This window comes from Mercenaria mercenaria, chromosome 1 (assembly GCF_021730395.1).
Source record: "Mercenaria mercenaria strain notata chromosome 1, MADL_Memer_1, whole genome shotgun sequence".
NCBI lineage: Eukaryota > Metazoa > Mollusca > Bivalvia > Venerida > Veneridae > Mercenaria > Mercenaria mercenaria.
This window is the reverse complement of record NC_069361.1, coordinates 45,799,177-45,822,156: the sequence shown is the minus strand read 5'-3', so window position 1 is coordinate 45,822,156 and position 22,980 is coordinate 45,799,177. Positions and strand designations below refer to the sequence as shown.

The window sequence follows — 22,980 nt, the reverse complement described above, 5'->3', positions numbered from 1 at the left end:
CTTTTTGCAAGATTTATGCCCCTTTTGTACTTAGAAAATATCAGATTTCTTGGTTAAGTTTTATGTTTAGGTCAACTTTTCTCCTAAACTATCAAGCTTTTGCTTTGAAACTTGGAATACTTGTTCACCATCATAAGCAGACCCTTACATCAAGAAACATAACTCCATTTTGCTTTTTGCAAGAATTATTGCCCCTTTTGGACTTAGAAAATCAGTTTTTCTTGTTAAGTTTTATGTTTAGGTCAGCTTTTATCCTAAACTATCAAAGCTATTCCTTTAAAACTTGCAAACACTTGTTCACCATCATAAGCTGACCCTGTACAGCAAGAAACATAACTCCATCCTGCTTTTTGCAAGATTTATGGCCCCTTTTGGACTTAGAAAATATCACATTTCTTGGTTTAGTTTTATGTTTAGGTCAACTTTTTCTCTTAAACTATCAAAGCTATTGCTTAAAAACTTGCAACTCTTGTTCACCATCAAAAGCTGACCCTGTACAGCGAGAACATAACTCCATCCTGCTTTTTGCAATAATTATTGCCCCTTTTGGACTTAGAAAAATCATTTTCTTGGTTGAATATTATGTTTAAGTCAACTTTTCTCATAAACTATCAAAGCTATTGCTTTAAAACTTGCAACAGTTTTTCACCATCATAAGTGGACACTGTACATCAAGAAACATAACTTTGTCCTGCTTTTTGCAAGAAAGATGGCCCTTGTTAGACTTTGAAAATCATGGGTAGGACAATATTTCTATTATACAAAAAAAATCAGATGAGCGTCAGCACCCGCAAGGCGGTGCTCTTGTTTGAATAAAGATTTACCATTTTTTTTACCATTTTCCATTTCTGTATGGTCTTATTAAATTTTTTTGGTTGAAATCCTCGTTCGTTTAGTCCTCTGTAACTCAGTGATTGGTGTACTGGCGTCATAAGATGGTCATTTGTTCAGCCTTACAAGTGGCTACATTGTGATATCCCCGAAGAGACGTATTATGTTGTGATGCCGAGTCCATCTGTCCGTCCGTTGGCAATTTTGTGTCTGCTCTGTAACTCTTGAACCCCTTGAAGGATTTTGAAGAAACTTGACACATATGTTCACCACATCAAGATGATTGTGCAGAGCGCATGTTTCGGATGGCTGGCTTCAAGGTCAAGGTCACACTTATGGGTCAAAGGTCATATGACTTTGTTTCGTTTCTGCTCTGTAACTCTTGACCTGCTTGAAGGATTTTTTAGAAACTTGACACTGTTCACTGCAGCGAGACAATGTGCAGAGCGCAAGTATCTGATGGCTTGCTCAAGGTCAAGTCACACTTAGGGGTCAAGGTCATACCATTGGGTGTATATTGCTCCGCATTTCGGTGCTTTGTTCATTTTAAAAAAATAATAGTGCAATGGATGGGATGTTAAATGGAGGTCAGATGTAGAGTGCTTTACACATGTACTTCGAAGAACCAGGGGAAGCTTTGATATTGGAAAATTTTCTATATGTAGCAATTTCCAAAACCTGTATGACTGGCTTTCTTGTGGAGGAGTTGCCTGTAAGGGCTACGGATGGTAATTATAGAAATAGAATAACTGGCTACAGTTATCAGACTTGGCCAATACGGACAGAAGGTCCTCGGCTAGCTTTGCCTCTTCCAGCGTATTCCTGCCTTGCCTGATAAAATTGAAGGTGATTGGAAGGATACCGTAATGCCGAGCATAATATGTGAACTTGCAGAACTTGCCCATATTTATTACAGGTCCATTACATTAAATACACAAAAAGAAAATGAACTGGTTAGGTTTTACGGAATCATGGAAAATGAGGAAGAAACATTCCAAATCTTTCTTGAACCATGGAAAAATGAGGAATAAGCATTCCTAATCATGCATAGAAATCACTGGATTCATTGTTTTCATTTCTGTTTTTGTTTCCTGTGTTGAATAGATTGTCTGTCAAGTAACTTTAAACTTCAGCATGTGTTCACTTGTGCATTTTGGCATGGAAGTTTGAAGAAAAGATCCTTACTGGTCACAGACTTATTTAACCTTTAGCCTACTGGCGGCAAGTGATTTTGCCTTTGCAACCAGTGCAGACAAAGGTCAGCCTGCACATCCGTGCAGTCTGATCATGGTCTGCACTGTTTGCCATTCAGTCAGTATTTTTTGGTAAGCACCCCTTTTAACAGTTACTGGTACTGTCCAAATTGAATGATGGACCAGTCCATTTTAGAAATTTAGCAGGTAAGGGTTAAACAGAGTCTGCTATTGGTTTTGCTTGATTGCATTGTATATATTTCTGAAGGATCTCTTCATACAGATTTGATTAAGGTTCCAAGTTCTGGAACAAATAGAATTCATTGTAACTGTAATTGCAGATCATAGTAATGAAATTAGATTATACAGTTTACTAACTCACAGTTATTTATTACTATTAGATTTCATCTGTGATATATCTAAACATAAATGCTAGTCTGTTATTCATAGAAACAACCCTGTATGCTAGTATTATGATTATATGTCTGGTTATGGGAAAATAAGTAAGAGTATACATGTAAATAAAGGATTTTAAATTGAAACTAAATAGTAACCAAGTATTATATGATTTAAAATCGATCTTCTGTTTACATCTTACATGTTTATTTTTCTCTTCAGGACACTGAAAAATCATTTATATTATTGGATAACCAGTTGTCATAGATTTTTAGGCTACATCTGTTGACTTAATGGAATCCCAAGGAATGTTCACTTATCTTTTAATTTTGAAATAAACAAATTTGTCGCACAGAAGAACTGCCTTGCCAAAAAGCACGAAACCATATGTCAACAAATTCAGTGACTTTACAATATTGAATTGTAGAAAGAATGTTTTTGTAAAACTAGGGTTGATTTTGACTGAAGCATAACATGATCAGTAAGGACCAGGAATTTATCAGTTCTTTCTTTGAAACTTTGGTGTGAAAAGTCTGCAGGTATATACTGTCGTTTCTAACTTCTGGTGTATTTCCAGGTGTTGACAAAGATGAGAAAGAGAAGCCTGCTGGTGTAGGGAGGGGTCGTGGAAGAGGTCGCGGTAGGGGCCGAGGTCGGGGAAGAGCCAAGGAGAGAACTAGAACAAACTCTGACGAGGCCAGAAGGGTCGAGAACAACAACGACCTTCTAGTTATCAAATTCGATAAACACTCCGGGTAAAAGTGGGATGTAGAAGTGAATATTCTGACTCGGAAACTCCTATTATCACAAAAGAAAGCAAGGTCAGCGACCTCATTCCATAGCGGGCAGCCCACCACACCTGGCGATAAAGACGAGTTGTGGTGGGATGAAGACTTTGAAGACATTCCTCTCACAAGCACAGAACCAGACAGCGCTGATGCCTACATTGAAGATAATCTCAGTGACACACATGAAGACGAGTATCATGACAGTCAAGAACATGGTGATTTATAGAAGATGGTCAGTTTGAGGATATAGATGGTTACCATGGTCACCCAAAGGGTAGGTCAGAGCAGATCAGTCAAGGGGACACTGATGAATGGAGATTGTGAAACAGAGGAATTCTGGGGTAGTCAGGCATCAACTGACAGTGGCCGGCCTAGGGAGCAAGGGAACAAAAAGTCCAAGTGCAAATCATTCCTTGTCACCGGAAGATGCCTTAAGGTTAAATGTGAATCTCCAACAAAAGAACCTGAACCCAGATGCACCAGAGTTCACAACCTACATCACATTGTCACCCCTGTCACCAGAAATGATGAAAACTCCAGAAGGTCATGTGAAGGTTGGCAATTGGCAGAAGAAATGAAAACGCCAACAAGTGGAGAAAAGAATGTATCGTTTAAGTCTGCAAGTCCTGTCTCAAATGAAAATAGCCCATCAAGCCCAAGGGGTCTAAGGGAACATCTGAAAGTCTTCCAAGAAGAATAGAAAAAGACTTTGAATCATCTAACAAAGAGCAGGAACAAAGTAAGAATGACACTGAAGCCAAGGAAGATATGAAGAAAGGTGAAAAAGTGGATACAGATAATGTTAATTCTGTAGAGGACTCTAGTGAAAAGAGTCTGATAAAACTGATCAAAAGGAATCAGAAAATTCTCCAAGTGGAGAAGCAGTTTAAAAAAGTGAGAGCAGTTCAGGGGAGACTACGAGGAAAAGAGTTCTTCAGGGGAAACAACTGCTGAAGGAGAAAAGGAGGTAACTACAGAGATAACAGATGAGACCAAACAGCAGATGCCAAATCTGAACAAGATTCAGACAGTAAAGAAGGCTCTTTCCAGGGAGGAGGTAGAAAAGGTTGCTCAGGAGTCTACAGATAAGGTAGAGAGTAACAATGAAGGGCCAGAAGGGGACACTAAAGTCCCAGAAGAAGGTAAGATAAAAAGTTAACTTATAAATGGCAGTGCTTTCATTGTAATGTAGGAAAATATTCAACCGTGAAAGATGAGACACAATTTAATAAGTAGAATTTTGTTTCAGTTTTTGCCCTTTGCGTCTGTGTCAGATGGAAACATTTCTAATGAACTGTAATGACCAGCTCATTACTTTAAGACAAGGTATGAGCTGAGTTGGTAGCTGACATCAGTTAATAGCATTAAATGCAGGATATCCAGGTTCTGTCATGTTTTAATTTCATTTCAGTGACTTTTTCTGCAATTTTGTTTCAGAATTATGATGACCATAGAGCTTTAGTACTATATGGCTTCGAATTGCCTTTCTGGCACCTTGTTTAATTGTGACATGTTTATTACTCGGGATAATTATGTCATAAATTTTTTATTTGCTTCTTTACAACAATCAGCTTGTTAACATTATGATTAGATACAGTAACTGTTACTTTTATGGTGAGGTTTACAGTGCTGTATTTGCAAATACTGGTTTTTCAGGGGCAAAGGAGTTGGCGGACCAGGAGTCCAGCTAAAATCGTCATACGAATAGCATCATTGTTATTTTGTAAGTAAGGTTTATTACTATATGTTAGGCTAACTTGTTATAATTAAAGACTTAATAACCTGTTGGTGGTACAATGGTTGGCTTTGAATTACTAGCTTGTCACTTGTTGGTTGAGCTTTGCTTGTGCCATCACATGAGGAAGCCATCCAGCTTGCATGAACCACTGACATTCCACAAGCAAGCTGGATGGCTTCCTTGTGTGGAGGCACAAGCATGGCTCAATCCAACAAAATACAAAACCCTGTTTTCAACTCCAATCAGATATAGAAAATTATTCAGAAGTGATGTAATGATGGTGTCTTGATGTTCCATGCATAAAAAGTTCACTGTTTCAAATGAGTTTTCAGCCTTATTTATCTAACATTATTTATCTAACATCAGTTTTGACTGATACAATATTAGAAATGGGTATATGTATTTATAATTAAAGGGTCATTAAAACAATACCTTGATATGTTGTGGTGCATTCAGCTCTCATGGATTTTGCCTGGCAGAAACACACTTGGCACAAGCACCTTGTGAAATCCAGGCGTGCCAGTATCCAGCTGAGCCTAATTGATCTAGGTACTGTTACGGTAACCCTATTTTATTGCTGTGCTGTTCAGAACAATGTTAAGTAATAACTTCTTTGCTATTTTCAGCATTTGCAAGACCTGATGCTTTTTAAAGAGAAATTTTTTCGACATACTTGAACAAGGGATGAAGAAAGGAATTAAATGTTATAAATGTCATCAGATGACTTGAATGTGGTTGTTTTTTTGTTAAAAACATCAAAACAGATTATTAGATATAGTTCACAATGCTTTTTTTATCTGTATGACTTTCAAAGCTTAATTTTGATTAGTGCTGAATTTGTAAATTATATCTGTATTGTAGACACGTTTCATATTGTTGAGGTAAATTATTTGTTAAGTATTAAAATTTTGAAAATACTTAAGATTATACTGTAATCTGTAACTAAATACATACATGTATTTTGTAGCGGTATATCACCAATTCTTTAATTGTTTCACATAGTTAATGAGATAGATTGTATTTCAAACATAAATATTATTTCAACTTATGACGTACAGATTTTGAATTTTGTGCTTCTTTTTTGGCTTGCAAAAAATCGAGTAAGTGTGCGAAAAGCAAAAAAATATGTGTGTGATCACATCTTTATAAACATATTTTGTTATAAGAAGGGCAATTTAACTTCACAAAACTTACTGAAAGTTTGATTTCATTAACAAGAGGTCTTCTTTTTTTTGTGTTTTTTCCTTCTAACACAGTTTGAGTTTCACAAAGAATCGTCTACCCATTTCATTTATTCATAAGATTTAATCCAGTATTATTTTGTTTTTAACACAAGAAACAATTTTATGACTGCACTTTCATTAGATGTAGAAAAAGTATTACCTCACTGTACCATGTATTACTATCATTAATTGGTTGTGTTTTATATGTGTACTTTTAAAAGAATAATAAATGTTCAATTCAGTTTTGCCGGTACCCTCATTTGAACTTAAGAGCAAAAAGAATAATAAATGTTCAATTCAGTTATGACGGTACCCTCATTTGATTTTAAGAGCGAGTTTCCTTGTTCAGCTATTTTATCTTACCTCACAGTATTTTGAGCACTTACTTTTAAGCTGCTTTGAAGATCGAGGTTTGTAAATTTTCCGGGGATCAAATCTCGGTCTTCTGAAGCAGGTCTTTAAAAGAAATGTTCAGGATTAATGAAACATATCAATGTGTCCTCAATTACTTTATTAACAAAAAAGGCTTGTATGAAAAACACATTCTGTTGATAACGACCAAAAAACAAAAACAATGAAACTTTGAAGAAAAAAACGGTATTGTTGATTAAAACTTTATTATTTTATGTTTACCTGACATGATTACTTTGAAAAGAAGTTGCCCAATTGGAAAGGCAGTTTTATTGACTTGAAGGTAAAGGTATCTCGATTAATACATTTTGCTGCTTTAAAGGAAAGCATTTGAAAGAGTCAGATCAGAAGTGACATTAGAATGGTACTGCTGTAGAAGCAGACGTCATATTATTATTATGGGTGATAGGTTGGTTGTGACGTTACTAATTTTAAAAGTGTGAAGCTTAATAATAACCTGTATTAATAGAATTGTACATATAATCTATGTACAGATGTACAATAATGAATTTCTGGCCTAAAGTTTATAAAGTGCCTTAGAATGCTTAGAGACTAGGTAAATATCATTTGTATTCAGTGTAGTTATATTTTAATGGTTTCTTTGGATTATATTTTATAGGTTGTGTTGCAATACATTTGAAACCCACTTTTGGAGATATTCCTTTGTGTATCAGTCAGTAATTTGTTTGTAAGTTAGCCAAGATATTTAAAAAATTGTTTGATGTGGGACATTGTTGCCAAGCCAGTAAGGTCTTACTTTATCAGCTTTAGAGGTTGAAATTAAGGCTGTAGTCTTGCGAAAATATTGCTTAAATGTGGTATTTAAACAAAAACCATAGAAAATAAAGCATCTGGTGCTTAAGACTAAATTACATACTTGTAGCTTTGCTGAATACTGACCATCTGATAGTGAGTATTGCTTTTCAGTCGGCGATCTTTGCCACTGGCTTGACTAAGAGGCTTGAATGTTCTTCGAAGTTTACAGGGCGTTAAATTATTTTTAATTGATAGAAAAGTTCAGTTTTCTAGGTACTCTGATATGCATTTTTACAGAGTTACCAGTTACTACAGATAATTTTGTTGTACTGAAAATAAATTGGTGCTGTGTTTAAAATAATATGTATTATAAAATGACAGTTTTATTACTGGTAATAGATTTTTACACATGTTACTTACACCTGAGTGAAATACACCACTACTGTTGATCAGTCTGTTTATAACTTTTTGCTTATTTAATGAAATTGGATGTTTTGAAATATTTGAATTTTAAAATATTTATTGAAATATTGTAAAAAAAGTTTTAATTCTTGCCAATTTTTTGTGAATTTCTTTGCTTTTATGTTACCTCCTGTTTTCAGTGCTTTTGGTGTTGTAACGTTGAGAAGCTATTTTTAATTGTTACGTTAAGTTTTATAGCATATTTTGTTTATGAACAAAATGTATTTAAAACAAGAAACATCATCTTGAGATAAAATTAAATACCATAGTTACCATATTTAGCATTTTATAAAATCTGAAGCATTTACATATAAATGGATATAGCTTTTGCTTTTGTTTATGAAATTCTTTTTCTTGTACCATGTAAATTTTATTGTTGATGAACTTATTAAGTGTAATCGCATAGAAATTAAGTAGCTTTCAGGTTTAATTATATACTTATGGTTTTAGGTAGATTAAAGCTTTATAACTTATGGTTATAGGTAGGTTAAAGCTTATGTAAATGTACAAACTTGCTTTCAGAGACAAATTTAAGATCAAATTTTTATTACCTCCCTTTTTGTTTTGTTTTTTTTCTCCTGTATATATACTTCTTTTACAAAATTTTTGAAAATCATTATGTAAAAATACCCTTTTTCTGATGGACTGAAATATAGAAACCATTTCTGCCAGGGTTTCAATTCCGATTTTTGCTTAATACTTGAATAGCTGCAAGTTTGGGGTTAAGGTTTGTATGGGAAAAAAAGAGAAAAAAGTTTTGCTTGGTTACAGACATGTGGAAACAAGATCAAAGGAGATTTGTATGTAAAATAAATACAAAACAAAAAAATCGCAAAACTTGTGAAAATCTATCCAAAAAAATGACAACGAAAAATGATATCATATCATTATGGTTTGGGTGCATATATGAATTTGATTCAACATTTATTTGTGTAAATTTTGCATCGTTATTCTTCACCTTTAACATAGAATCTTCTATGCATTTACATTTTTAACCATTGTGTAAAAATTTCCGCATTTATACTCATTTTTTTGTATGACATACACACAACATGAATGATGTATGCTGTAGTGTGGGAAGTGATATTATTATTATATAAACTAGGCAGATTATATATGGAAATAAAAAAAAGATCAAAACGGTACTGGATTTCATGTTTTATTTTCTACATACTAATATAAAACGCACCAAATGATCCGCTAAACGGAATGTGGTACAGATTTCACTCTAAAGTTATAGCCCATTAAAGGCCAGGTTTGGATAAAGTTTGTCTGGATTACTATGATAAGTACCAATCCATGCTGAACATATCCCGACAATGATTTTGATGAATGTTTTTTTGTTCTTACTACTCCGAGTTACCTGCACAGCTTCTCTGAAAATACTAGATTTTAATAAACTTTGGGAGGGGGATGTAGTAGTATGGCTAAGTTTTGCAATTGTCAATGATTCCAATTTTTAGTAGAGTTCTTGAAGCTTTTTTCTGATAGTGTGTCAAGACTACTTTGTACTGCTAGTGAAATTTAAATGAAACTTTAATAGGAATACAAAATATTATAGGTTCCAAAGTGAGTGGTTAAGGTTGTTGACTTCTTTCAGTATGTGTCTATAGTTTTATTAGCAGTGCTCGTGTTATGGTGGAAGTCATCTTTCCCACTTGCTGATGGTTGATGGTACTGTTTTCTGTTTATGCCCCAAAAATCTGTTGAAGTCCCCTTACCTAAATGGGCCTTGGTTTCAAAATATTAAAAAAAAAAAAAAAAAAAAAAAAAAAAAAAAAATGTTCCACTGCTTCATCAGCGAAGAAAAGACTCTCAGAGCTGACTACTTTCCTTATGTAGCATCAATAGTCGAGTTGGTTGCAAAACATCATTGTCTGCAGTTTTTGAGCTGTGCCATAAGAAAACCAACATTGTGCATTTGTGATCAGCAGTTTTAGTGTTCCTGGATCCTATTCTATATGCTTAGTAGCCTATTGGTAGGGTGCCCACTTTGGTTCACTCTAGATGCATTTAAGGTGGTTATACAACTTGTCAGCTCTATCAGTGGAAAGTGACTGGATGGGGTATCGTGTCACATCTACTATGAAGTATGAGTTGTGCAGTCAGCACCTTAACCACTAAAGCATCTCTCCTTTTTTCCAACCATAGTTAAACTTCAGTGAACATGTACAAACGGGTTTCTTCGATAATGGTGCCACAGGACACACATCCATTAAACAGTTGTACAGGGCAGACAAGTTCAGTCTCTCTTGCTTGTCTACCACACAGCAACTGTACTAGTTAACTAAGACCTAGACTATTGACCACTTAATTGACAGGACTTTGGTGTTGACTTCAAACGGAAAAATGTAGTGGGTGTTGCAACAAATAAATAAACGGGAGCTATATAGCAATGCTTGACTATTTAAAGTCTTGTCACTTAAAAAAGATGAAAACTAAGACTAAACGAAGAATAATGGGTCAACATTTTGAGTTGTAAACTTGACCTCTATCAGGTTCGACATGGAGGAATGAAATGAAGTCATTACATAATTTTGGTATTACACGAGTATAAGGCTTTGACTTTGATGTTTTAAGTACATGTATTAAGGAGGTTTTGGTGGAATATAGGTGAAGAAAGAAGAAATTTTGATGTTTAGGAAACGTTATTATTAAATGTGGTAATTAAGAATAATATTACATTTGTGTCTTTCTGTATTGGCAGAGCCTCGCATTTTATTATTTCATTCAACTTGTTTAATAAATTCAATATGAAAAGACATTGAATTTCATGTATTATCCGCTATATATGATGTTAATTACACCAAAATAAATTACTGGGTTGTAAAAGGGGCATAACTCTGAGAGAAAAATTATAGAGCCTGCACACTATATCATATCATTACAGAAAACAAGTGTATAAAAGTTTTCCTCCATTCTCTTTTGTGATTACTGAGGTGACAACTTTCAACAAAATCTTATCCAAAAATTGCAAAGTTGAAATTTATGGAGCATAACTTTGCAAAAAAAAAAAAAAGCAGAATAGTAAGGAACATGTACACAGCATGCTGAATTCTCATGTGGAACAGGTCTGTAAAGTTTCAATCTAGTCACACTAATAGTTTCTGCGATACCAGTTTGCATACAGAGATCATCAAATCAGGATGCCAATGAAGGGCGAGTGCAACTGCCCTACCTTTTCTTCAAATAGTTTGGCTAAAGATAACAAAACTCGGTTTGGTAAAAATAGCATCTATAATTGCACAAGATCAAACTTCATAAAATTATAATAAAACATTTTTTTAAACAAAACATAAAAACACAATATGACAATACAATTAATGCATATGGCCCTTCGTATGACTATATATATATAATGGAATGGTCATTATAAAACGTTTTTTTATAATGGGTTAAAACAAGGACTTACATAGATTTGATTGACAGCTGTCTATTGAAATGGTAATGAAATCTAAGCAATAATAAACCTTTGTGCTACCCTGACAATGAAATCGTTCCTTGAGCACTGCTTTGGCTGTACTAAGAGGGAAAGCCAAAATGGCTTACAGTGAACACATTATTGAACGCATATTGTTGATTGTCATTATGACTCCACTGCCTAAAAAAAGGTTTTTATGATTTGAGTATTCCATTTTATGACTGCATGCTTTTTTAAGCGCATGCTGTCTGAATTAAGAGTGGCTGTAACAGCATGTACCTAAAAGAAATACTAGTAATGCATTGTGGCATGCCAGTTTTTGGAAATGTTTATGTTTACTGTGGAATAAATGTTTCTTCTAGTTGTAGTTTTTTTAATAAAGATTTACCATTTTTTTTTTACCATTTTCCATTTCTGTATGGTCTTATTAATTTTTTTTGGTTGAAATCCTCGTTTGTTTAGTCCTCTGTAACTCAGTGATTGGTGTACTGGCTTCATAAGATGGTCATTTGTTCAGCCTTACAAGTGGCTACATTTTGATATCCCCGAAGAGACGTATTATGTTGTGATGTGTGTCCATCTGTCCGTCCGTTGGCAATTTTGTGTCTGCTCTGTAACTCTTGAACCCCTTGAAGGATTTTGAAGAAACTTGACACATATGTTCACCACATCAAGACGATTGTGCAGAGCGCATGTTTCGGATGGCTGGCTTCAAGGTCAAGGTCACACTTATGGGTCAAAGGTCATATGACTTTGTTTCGTTTCTGCTCTGTAACTCTTGACCTGCTTGAAGGATTTTTTAGAAGCTTGGCACTGTTCACTACAGCGAGACAATGTGCAGAGCGCAAGTATCTGATGGCTTACTTCAAGGTCAAGGTCACACTTAGGGGTCAAAGGTCATACCATTGGGTGTATATTGCTCCGCATTTCGGTGCTTTTGTTCATTTTAAAAATAATAATAGTGCATTGGATGGGATGTTAAATGGAGGTCAGATGTAGAGTGCTTTACACCATGTACTTCGAAGAACCAGGGGAAGCTTTTGATATTGGAAAATTTTCTATATGTAGCAATTTCCAAAACCTTGTATGACTGGCTTTCTTGTGGAGAAGTTGCCTGTAAGGGCTACGGATGGTAATTATAGAAATAGAATAACTGGCTACAGTTATCAGACTTGGCCAATATGGACAGAAGGTCCTTGGCTAGCTTTGCCTCTTCTAGCGTATTCCTGCCTTGCCTGATAAAATTGAAGGTGATTGTAAGGATGCCGTAATGCCGAGCATAATATGTGAACTTGCAGAACTTGCCCATATTTATTACAGGTCCATTACATTAAATACACAAAAAGAAAATGAACAGGTTAGGTTTTACGGAATCATGGAAAATGAGGAAGAAACATTCCAAATCTTTTCTTGAACCATGGAAAATGAGGAATAAGCATTCCTAATCATGCATAGAAATCACTGGATTCATTGTTTTCATTTCTGTTTTGTTTCCTGTGTTGAATAGATTGTCTGTCAAGTAACTTTAAACTTCAGCATGTGTTCACTTGTGCATTTTGGCATGGAAGTTTGAAGAAAAGATCCTTACTGGTCACAGACTTATTTAACCTTTAGCCTACTGGCGGCAAGTGATTTTGCCTTTGCGACCAGTACAGACAAAGGTCAGCCTGCACATCCGTGCAGTCTGATCATGGTCTGCACTGTTTGCAATTCAGTCAGTATTTTTTTGGTAAGCACCCCTTTTAACAGTTACTGGTACTGTCCAAATTGAATGATGGACCAGTCCATTTTAGAAATTTAGCAGGGTAAGGGTTAAACAGAGTCTGCTATTGGTTTGCTTGATTGCATTGTATATATTTCTGAAGGATCTTCATACAGATTTGATTAAGGTTCCAAGGTTCTGGAACAAATAGAATTCATTGTAACTGTAATTGCAGATCATAGTAATGAAATTAGATTATACAGTTTACTAACTCACAGTTATTTATTACTATTAGATTTCATCTGTGATATATCTAAACATAAATGCTAGTCTGTTATTCATAGAAACAACCCTGTATGCTAGTATTATGATTATAATGTCTGGTTATGGGAAAATAAGTAAGAGTATACATGTAAATAAAGGATTTTAAATTGAAACTAAATAGTAACCAAGTATTATATGATTAAAATCGATCTTCTGTTTACATCTTACATGTTTATTTTTCTCTTCAGGACACTGAAAAATCATTTATATTATTGGATAACCAGTTGTCATAGATTTTTAGGCTACATCTGTTGACTTAATGGAATCCCAAGGAATGTTCACTTATCTTTTAATTTTGAAATAAACAAATTTGTCGCACAGAAGAACTGCCCTGCCAAAAAGCACGAAACCATATGTCAACAAATTCAGTGACTTTACAATATTGAATTGTAGAAAGAATGTTTTTGTAAAACTAGGGTTGATTTTGACTGAAGCATAACATAATCAGTAAGGACCAGGAATTTATCAGTTCTTTCTTTGAAACTTTGGTGTGAAAAGTCTGCAGGTATATACTGTCATTTCTAACTTCTGGTGTATTTCTAGGTGTTGACAAAGATGAGAAAGAGAAGCCTGCTGGTGTAGGGAGGGGTCGTGGAAGAGGTCGCGGTAGGGGCCGAGGTCGGGGAAGAGCCAAGGAGAGAACTAGAACAAACTCTGACGAGGCCAGAAGGGTCGAGAACAACAACGACCTTCTAGTTATCAAATTCGATAACACTCCGGGTAAAAGTGGGGATGTAGAAGTGGAATATTCTGACTCGGAAACTCCTATTATCACAACAAGAAAGCAAGGTCAGCGACCTCATTCCATAGCTGGGCAGCCCACCACACCTGGCGATAAAGACGAGTTGTGGTGGGATGAAGACTTTGAAGACATTCCTCTCACAAGCACAGAACCAGACAGCGCTGATGCCTACATTGAAGATATTCTCAGTGACACACATGAAGACGAGTATCATGACAGTCAAGAACATGGTGAATTTATAGAAGATGGTCAGTTTGAGGATATAGATGGTTACCATGGTCACCCAAAGGGTAGGTCAGAGCAGATCAGTCAAGGGGACACTGATGAATGGGAGGATTGTGAAACAGAGGAATTCTGGGGTAGTCAGGCATCAACTGACAGTGCCGGCCTAGGGAGCAAGGGAACAAAAAGTCCAAGTGCAAATCATTCCTTGTCACCGGAAGATGCCTTAAGGTTAAATGTGAATCTCCAACAAAAGAACCTGAACCCAGATGCACCAGAGTTCACACCTACATCACCATTGTCACCCCTGTCACCAGAAATGATGAAAACTCCAGAAGGTCATGTGAAGGTTGGCAATTGGGCAGAAGAAATGAAAACGCCAACAAGTGGAGAAAAGAATGTATCGTTTAAGTCTGCAAGTCCTGTCTCAAATGAAAATAGCCCATCAAGCCCCAAGGGGTCTAAGGGAACATCTGAAAGTCTTCCAAGAAGAATAGAAAAAGACTTTGAATCATCTAACAAAGAGCAGGAACAAAGTAAGAATGACACTGAAGCCAAGGAAGATATGAAGAAAGGTGAAAAAGTGGATACAGATAATGTTAATTCTGTAGAGGACTCTAGTGAAAAAGAGTCTGATAAAACTGATCAAAAGGAATCAGAAAATTCTCCAAGTGGAGAAGCAGTTGAAAAAGTGGAGAGCAGTTCAGGGGAGACTACTGAGGAAAAGAGTTCTTCAGGGGAAACAACTGCTGAAGGAGAAAAGGAGGTAACTGCAGAGAATACAGATGAGACCAAACAGCAGATGGCCAAATCTGAACAAGATTCAGACAGTAAAGAAGGCTCTTCCAGGGAGGAGGTAGAAAAGGTTGCTCAGGAGTCTACAGATAAGGTAGAGAGTAACAATGAAGGGCCAGAAGGGGACACTAAAGTCCCAGAAGAAGGTAAGATAAAAAGTTAACTTACAAATGGCAGTGCTTTCATTGTAATGTAGGAAAATATTCAACCTTGAAAGATGAGACATACAATTTAATAAGTAGAATTTTGTTTCTGTTTCTGCCCTTTGCCTGTGTCAGATGGAAACATTTCTAATGAACTGTAATGACCAGCTCATTACTTTAATCAAGGTATGAGCTGAGTTGGTAGCTGACATCAGTTGATAGCATTAAATGCAGGATATCCAGGTTCTATCATGTTTTAATTTCGGTGACTTTTTCTGCAAATTTGTTTCAAAATTATAATGACCATAGAGCTTTAGTACTATATGGCTTCGAATTGCATTTCTGGCACCTCGTTTAATTGTGACATGTTTATTACTTGGGATAATTATGTCATAAATTTTTTATTTGCTTCTTTACAACAATCAGCTTGTTAACATTATGATTAGATACAGTAACTGTTACTTTTATGGTGAGGTTTACAGTGCTGTATTTGCAAATACTGGTTTTTCAGGGGCAAAGGAGTTGGCGGACCAGGAGTCCAGCTAAAATCATCATACTAATAGCATCATTGTCATCTTGTAAGTAAGGTTTAGTGCTATTTTAGGCTAACTTGTTATAATTAAAGACTTAATAACCTGTTGGTGGTACAATGGTTGGCTTTGAATTACTAGCTTGTCACTTGTGGGTTGAGCTTTGCTTGTGCCATCACATGAGGAAGCCATCCAGCTTGCATGAACCACTGACATTCCACAAGCAAGCTGGATGGCTTCCTTGTGTGGAGGCACAAGCATGGCTCAATCCAACAAAATACAAAACCCTGTTTTCAACTCCCATCAGATATAGAAAAATATTCAGAAGTGATGTAATGATGGTGTCTTGATGTTCCATGCATAAAAAGTTCACTGTTTCAAATGAGTTTTCAGCCTTATTTATCTAACATTATTTATCTAACATCAGTTTTGACTGATACAATATTAGAAATGGGTATATGTATTTATAATTAAAGGGTCATTAAAACAATACCTTGATATGTTGTGGTGCATTCAACTCTCATGGATTTTGCCTGGCAGAAACACACTTGGCACAAGCACCTTGTGAAATCCAGGCGTGGCAGTATCCAGCTGAGCCTAATTGCAGATCTAGGTACTGTTACGGTAACCCTATTTTATTGCTGTGCTGTTCAGAACAATGTTAAGTAATAACTTCTTTGCTATTTTCAGCATTTGCAAGACCTGATGCTTTTTAAAGAGAAATTTTTTCGACATACTTGAACAAGATGGATGAAGAAAAGGATTAAATGGTTATAAAATGTCATCAGATGACTTTGAATGTGGTTGTTTTTTGTTAAAAACATCAAAACAGAATTATTAGATATAGTTCACAATGCTTTTTTATCTGTATGACTTTCAAAGCTTAATTTTGATTAGTGCTGAATTTGTACAATTATATCTGTATTGTAGACACGTTTCATATTGTTGAGGTGAAATTATTTGTTAAGTATTAAAATTTTGAAAAATACTTAAGATTATACTGTAATCTGTAACTAAATACATACATGTATTTTGTAGCGGTATATCACCAAATTTTTAATTGTTTCACATAGTTAATGAGATAGATTGTATTTCAAACATAAATATTATTTCAACTTATGACATACAGATTTTGAATTTTGTGCTTCTTTTTTGGCTTGCAAAAAATCGAGTAAGTGTGCGAAAAGCAAAAAAATATGTGTGTGATCAAGTCTTTATAAACATATTTTGTTATAAGAAGGGCAATTTAACTTAACAAAACTAACTGAAAATTTGATTTCATTAACAAGAGGTCTTCTTTTTTTTTGTGTTTTTTCCTTCTAACAGTTTGAGTTTCACAAAGAATCATCTACCCATTTCATTTATTCATAAGATTTAATCCAGTATTATTTTGTTTTTAACACAAGAAACAATTTTATGACTGCACTTTCATTAGATGTAGAAAAAGTATTACCTCACTGTACCATGTATTACTATCATTAATTGGTTGTGTTTTATATGTGTACTTTTAAAAGAATAATAAATGTTCAATTCAGTTTTGCCGGTACCCTCATTTGAACTTAAGAGCAAAAAGAATAATAAATGTTCAATTCAGTTATGACGGTACCCTCATTTGATTTTAAGAGCGAGTTTCCTTGTTCAGCTATTTTATCTTACCTCACAGTATTTTGAGCACTTACTTTTAAGCTGCTTTGAAGATCGAGGTTTGTAAATTTTCCGGGGATCAAATCTCGGTCTTCTGAAGCAGGTCTTTAAAAGAAATGTTCAGGATTAATCACACCCTGGTACCGGCGCTCCCAAGTACAGGTGGCACTCACACATACAGCGCTCGATAAGCGATTTTGGAGGAGCGGTGGTTTAAGTATTTCTTATTGTATCTCCGGTAATTCAAAACTTTTCTTAAAATGAAAGATATCTGCGCCCTGATGAATAATTGATGACTACGTTTTGTGAGTGTCACAACATTCCATCTTGAAATAAACAAAATACGGCGAGGTAAACGTGAATGTTTGACTCAAAAATGTCAAATGTCAAAAAAACACGTAAAATACTCAGTAAATACTCCAAATGTATTCATTTTTTATACAGTATCGTATAGTCATGTCTTCCTACAATAACCAGTTCAAATTTCAAGACTTAATTTGTTATATTTAAAGAATGACTCGTGTTTAAAGATGGTATGGGGTTTCAAAACGGCACTCACATGGCACAGGTGTTAATTTTTTTGGCGCTCAACAAGTACAGCTAGAGAAAAGTCTTCAGAAATGTAGACCTTGTTGTTGTTTACTCTCAGTGTTGTGTCTGTATATATGATCATAAATCTTTATACCGTTAAAAAACTGACTCTAGAAGTCGACCTTTTTTATGTTAAAACTTACGGCGACAATATTTTAACATTATTTTTTATGAAAAAAGCTTGGTGAAAACTGATAAATGCTGAAATTTGATATGTCCTAAGATTTCGTTGAAAAATGAAAAACGTGCTTCAAACATTCTCAGTGGGATCAGTGGACGGTAAGGTTTTGCAAGAAGATATGTGTGTGCTTGCGTGCGTTTGTGCGTGCGTATGCGTTTGGTTAAACGCCGTTACTAAACAATATTTCAGGTCAATCTCAACGTTTTGAGTACCAGTATAATGCTATGAGCATCCGTATGAAATATATATATGGGGCGTTCCATGAGAAAACCCGTATTAGTGACAAAAACTCAAAAATTGAGATAATAACATATTCATAAAGAACATTCTTTTTTCTTTCAAATCCGAAAATTTGAAGTGATTATCTTCACTACCTTAAGAGCTACAATGTTTTTAAGTTAGTCAACATGGGTATTTTGAGACGTGACGTTAAGAACGTCATGAAGCAGTATGACGTCGTTGTGCATGCCCTGTATTTTTCAAGTCATTATCGGAACAAATTATGCGTAACACTTACTTAACATCATAAATTTGAATATTTAGGAACAGTTTAAAGCGATTTTACTGAAAAATAAACTTAACCGTATATTTTTAGTTTCATCACAAGCCTTTTATCTACACACCTCTATATTTTCATGACGCATGGGTGCTTTGGAATTTCCGTTGCCATGACAACAGAAACAACATTTATATGAAAACTATGGTAGATTATGATTTGTCTTAGATGTCACAATTACAATATATTATTAGTTTCTATTTTCTGGAGCAACATAAGAAAAACAGCGATTTTTCAGTATTTTACACTACTAATTATACAACAGTTATATCATGTCACTAATACAGGTTTTCTCATGGAATGGCCCACATATATATATAGAGCCAGATCGATACTTTTTGTTGGGGTGTGGAATAAATGTTTGATTACAGAGTTAGTAAAACTCATTTATAACGGACTGACAAGTTTTCTATTCTTTTCTTTATTTTAACAACTTACCATACGCCTACATTGAATGTATAATAAATGTTGAACTTCTTACGAACAATATTTTACTTGTATTATTAGATTTAAGATTCAGTAAACACTCATAACAGAGAAATGGAAGATTTTTACGGTGGCTGATTTATACCATTTCATCAGTTCGTCACGTGACCCCGTCGAGAGAAAACACGAGAATTAAGAAAAGTTAAACGTGGAGTGTTTAGCGAGCAAAAATTCGATAACGTGTACGGAGGGAAAACACGATTATGGGGGGATGGGGGGGGGGGGGTGCTGGCGTTGAGTGAGATTCAAGATGTAAAGCGGCTGGGTGCCCGGGTGCCCACCAATGTTATGCCTTTCAAACCTCAACTCCTTGCTCGGAGCCCGCTGATCAGCCAGTTTTCGCTCGACTCCCCCCAACGATTTACATATTAAATCTAAACTTTTAGTCTGCGATTCTCCATAGAGAAAATACTAGGAATAAGAAAGGGCGGGAGCGTGGATTGAAAACATGATAATTAGTGAGGGCGCCCAAAATTAGCGGAAAGACGGAATGGCATATATCAGCCATTAAAGAATTTTTTTTAAAATGTCTGTTAGGTTCAAAAGACGCTCATATTTTAATATCTTATTAATTCAAGGAATTTATCAATTAATGAGTTCTTGTTTGGCTCTCTCATGAATTGATGTGAGTCATTCCGATTTAATAGCAGACATGAGACGTGATGACTAGTTCCATTAACTACTGTTTAATCCAACATCAGACTCTTCTTGGTGGTGTTATCTCTACCACACATAACTAACCAGTCCGATTCATCTCTTTTCTGTTGTAGTTGCCTTAGAGCTGACGATTTCTCCACATTTCTGAAGACCTTCTCTAGCTGTACTTGGTGAGCGTCAAAAAAATACACACCTGTGCCATGTGAGTGCCGTTTTGAAACCCCATACCATCTTTAAACACGAGTCATTCTTTAAATATAACAAATTAAGTCTTGGAATTGGAACTGGTTATTGTAGGAAGATATGACTATACGATACTGTATCAAAAATGAATACATTTGGTGTATTTACTGAGTATTTTACGTGTTTTTTTTGACATTTGACATTTTTGAGTCAAACGTTCACGTTTAACTCGCCGTAGTTTGTTTATTTCAAGATGAAATGTTGTGACACTCACAGAACATAGTCATCAATTATTCACCAGGGCGCAGATATCTTTCATTTTACAAAAATTTTTGAATTACCGGAGATACAATAAGAAATACTTACACCACCGCTCCTCCAAAATCGCTTATCGAGCGCTGTATGTGTGAGTGCCACCTGTACTTGGGAGCGCCGGTACCAGGGTGTGTTAATGAAACATATCAGTGTGTCCTCAATTACTTTAATAACAAAAAAGGCTTGTATGAAAAACACATTCTGTTGATAGCAACCAAAAAACAAAAACAATGAAACTCTGAAAAAAAAAAAAACGGTATTGTTGATTAAAACTTTATTATTTTATGTTTACCTGACATGATTACTTTGAAAAGAAGTTGCCCAATTGGAAAGGCAGTTTTATTGACTTGAAGGTAAAGGTATCTCGATTAATACATCCTGCTGCTTTAAAGGAAAGCTTTTGAGAGAGTCAGATCAGAAGTGACATTAGAATGGTGCTGCTGTAGAAGCAGACGTCATATTATTATTATGGGTGATAGGTTAGGTTGTGACGTTACTAATTTTAAAAGTGTGAAGCTTAATAATAACCTGTATTAATAGAATTGTACAATATAATCTATGTACAGATGTACAATAATGAATTTCTTGGCCTAAAGTTTATAAAGTGCCTTAGAATGCTTAGAGACTAGGTAAATATCATTTGTATTCAGTGTTAGTTATATTTTAATGGGTTTCTTTGGATTATATTTTATAGGGTTGTGTTGCAATACATTTGAAACCCACTTTTGGAGATATTCCTTTGTGTATCAGTCAGTAATTTGTTTGTAAGTTAGCCAAGATATTTAAAAAATTGTTTGATGTGGGACATTGTTGCCAAGCCAGTAAGGTCTTACTTTATCAGCTTTATGAGGTTGAAATTAAGGCTGTAGTCTTGCGAAAATTTTGCTTAAAATGTGGTATTTAAACAAAAAACCATAGAAAATAAAGCATCTGGGTGCTTAAGACTAAATTACATACTTGTAGCTTTGCTGAATACTGACCATCTGATAGTTGAGTATTGCTTTTCAGTCGGCGATCTTTGCCACTGGCTTGACTAAGAGGCTTGAATGTTCTTCGAAGTTTACAGGGCGTTAAATTATTTTTAATTGATAGAAAAAGTCCAGTTTTCTAGGTACTCTGATATGCATTTTTACAGAGTTACTAGTTACTACAGTTAATTTAGTTGTACTGAAAAATAAATTGGTGCTGTGTTAAAATAATATGTATTATAAAATGACAGTTTTATTACTGGTAATAGATTTTTACACATGTTACTTACACCTGAGTGAAATACACACTACTGTTGATCAGTCTGTTTATAACTTTTTGCTTATTTAATGAAATTGGATGTTTTGAAATATTTGAATTTTTAAAATATTTATTGAAATATTGTAAAAAAAAGTTTTAATTCTTGCCAATTTTTTTTGTGAATTTCTTTGCTTTTATGTTACCTCCTGTTTTCAGTGCTTTTGGTGTTGTAACGTTGAGAAGCTATTTTTAATTGTTACGTTAAGTAGTTTATAGCATATTTTGTTTATGAACAAAATGTATTTAAAACAAGTGAAACATCATCTTTGAGAGAAGAATTAAATACCATAGTTACCATATTTAGCATTTTATAAAATATGAAGCATTTACATATAAATGGATATAGCTTTTGCTTTTGTTTATGAAATTCTTTTTCTTGTACCATGTAAATTTTATTGTTGATGAACTTATTAAGTGTAATCGCATAGAAATTAAGTAGCTTTCAGGTTTAATTATATACTTATGGTTTTAGGTAGATTAAAGCTTTATAACTTATGGTTATAGGTAGGTTAAAGCTTTATGTAAATGTACAAACTTGCTTTCAGAGACAAATTTAAGATCAAATTTTTATTACCTCCCTTTTTGTTTTGTTTTTTCTCCTGTATATATACTTCTTTTACAAATTTTTGAAAATCATTATGTAAAAATACCCTTTTTCTGATGGACTGAAATATAGAAACCATTTCTGCCAGGGTTTCAATTCCGATTTTTGCTTAATACTTGAATAGCTGCAAGTTTGGGGTTAAGGTTTGTATGGGGAAAAAAAAAGAGAAAAAAGTTTTGCTTGGTTACAGACATGTGGAAACAAGATCAAAAGAGATTTATATGTAAAATAAAAACAAAACAAAAAAATCGCAAAACTTGTGAAAATCTATCCAAAAAAAATGACAACGAAAAATGATATCATATCATTATGGTTTGGGTGCATATATGAATTTGATTCAACATTTATTTGTGTAAATTTTGCGTCGTTATTCTTCACCTTTAACATAGAATCTTCTATGCATTTACATTTTTAACCATTGTGTAAAAATTTCCGCATTTATACTCATTTTTTGTATGACATACACACAACATGAATGATGTATGCTGTAGTGTGGGGAAGTGATATTATTTATTATTATAAACTAGGCAGATTATATATGGAAATAAAAAAAAGATCAAAACGGTACTGGATTTCATGTTTTATTTTCTACACACTAATATAAAACGCACCAAATGATCCGCTAAATGGAATGTGGTACAGATTTCACTCTAAAGTTATAGCCCATTAAAGGCCAGGTTTGGATAAAGTTTGTCTGGATTACTATGATAAGTACCAATCCATGCTGAACATATCCCGACAATGATTTTGATGAATGTTTTTTTGTTCTTACTACTCCGAGTTACCTGCACAGCTTCTC

The 22,980-nt window shown here is 34.6% G+C and overlaps 1 protein-coding gene and 1 long non-coding RNA gene across 2 annotated transcripts in view; both read left to right on the top strand.

Moving 5' to 3' along the window:
- LOC123540005 (general transcriptional corepressor trfA-like) overlaps positions 1-17,303 on the top strand; it is a 60,631-nt gene extending 43,328 nt beyond the window's left edge. Inside the window, exons 12-20 of the mRNA XM_053544459.1 lie at positions 2,998-3,175; positions 3,263-3,423; positions 3,554-3,762; positions 3,854-4,102; positions 4,137-4,350; positions 5,808-5,827; positions 13,743-15,150; positions 15,659-15,725; positions 16,368-17,303. Of these exons, the coding sequence (XP_053400434.1) occupies positions 2,998-3,175; positions 3,263-3,423; positions 3,554-3,762; positions 3,854-4,102; positions 4,137-4,350; positions 5,808-5,827; positions 13,743-15,150; positions 15,659-15,693 (2,474 nt within the window). The 3' untranslated portion in view covers positions 15,694-15,725; positions 16,368-17,303. The remainder of the gene's footprint in view (positions 1-2,997; positions 3,176-3,262; positions 3,424-3,553; positions 3,763-3,853; positions 4,103-4,136; positions 4,351-5,807; positions 5,828-13,742; positions 15,151-15,658; positions 15,726-16,367) is intronic.
- LOC128557841 (uncharacterized) lies at positions 4,195-5,636 on the top strand. Its single transcript, XR_008371436.1, has 3 exons — positions 4,195-4,350; positions 4,865-4,931; positions 5,573-5,636. It is a non-coding gene; the product is annotated as an uncharacterized LOC128557841 (long non-coding RNA).
- Positions 17,304-22,980: the final 5,677 nt, after the last annotated feature.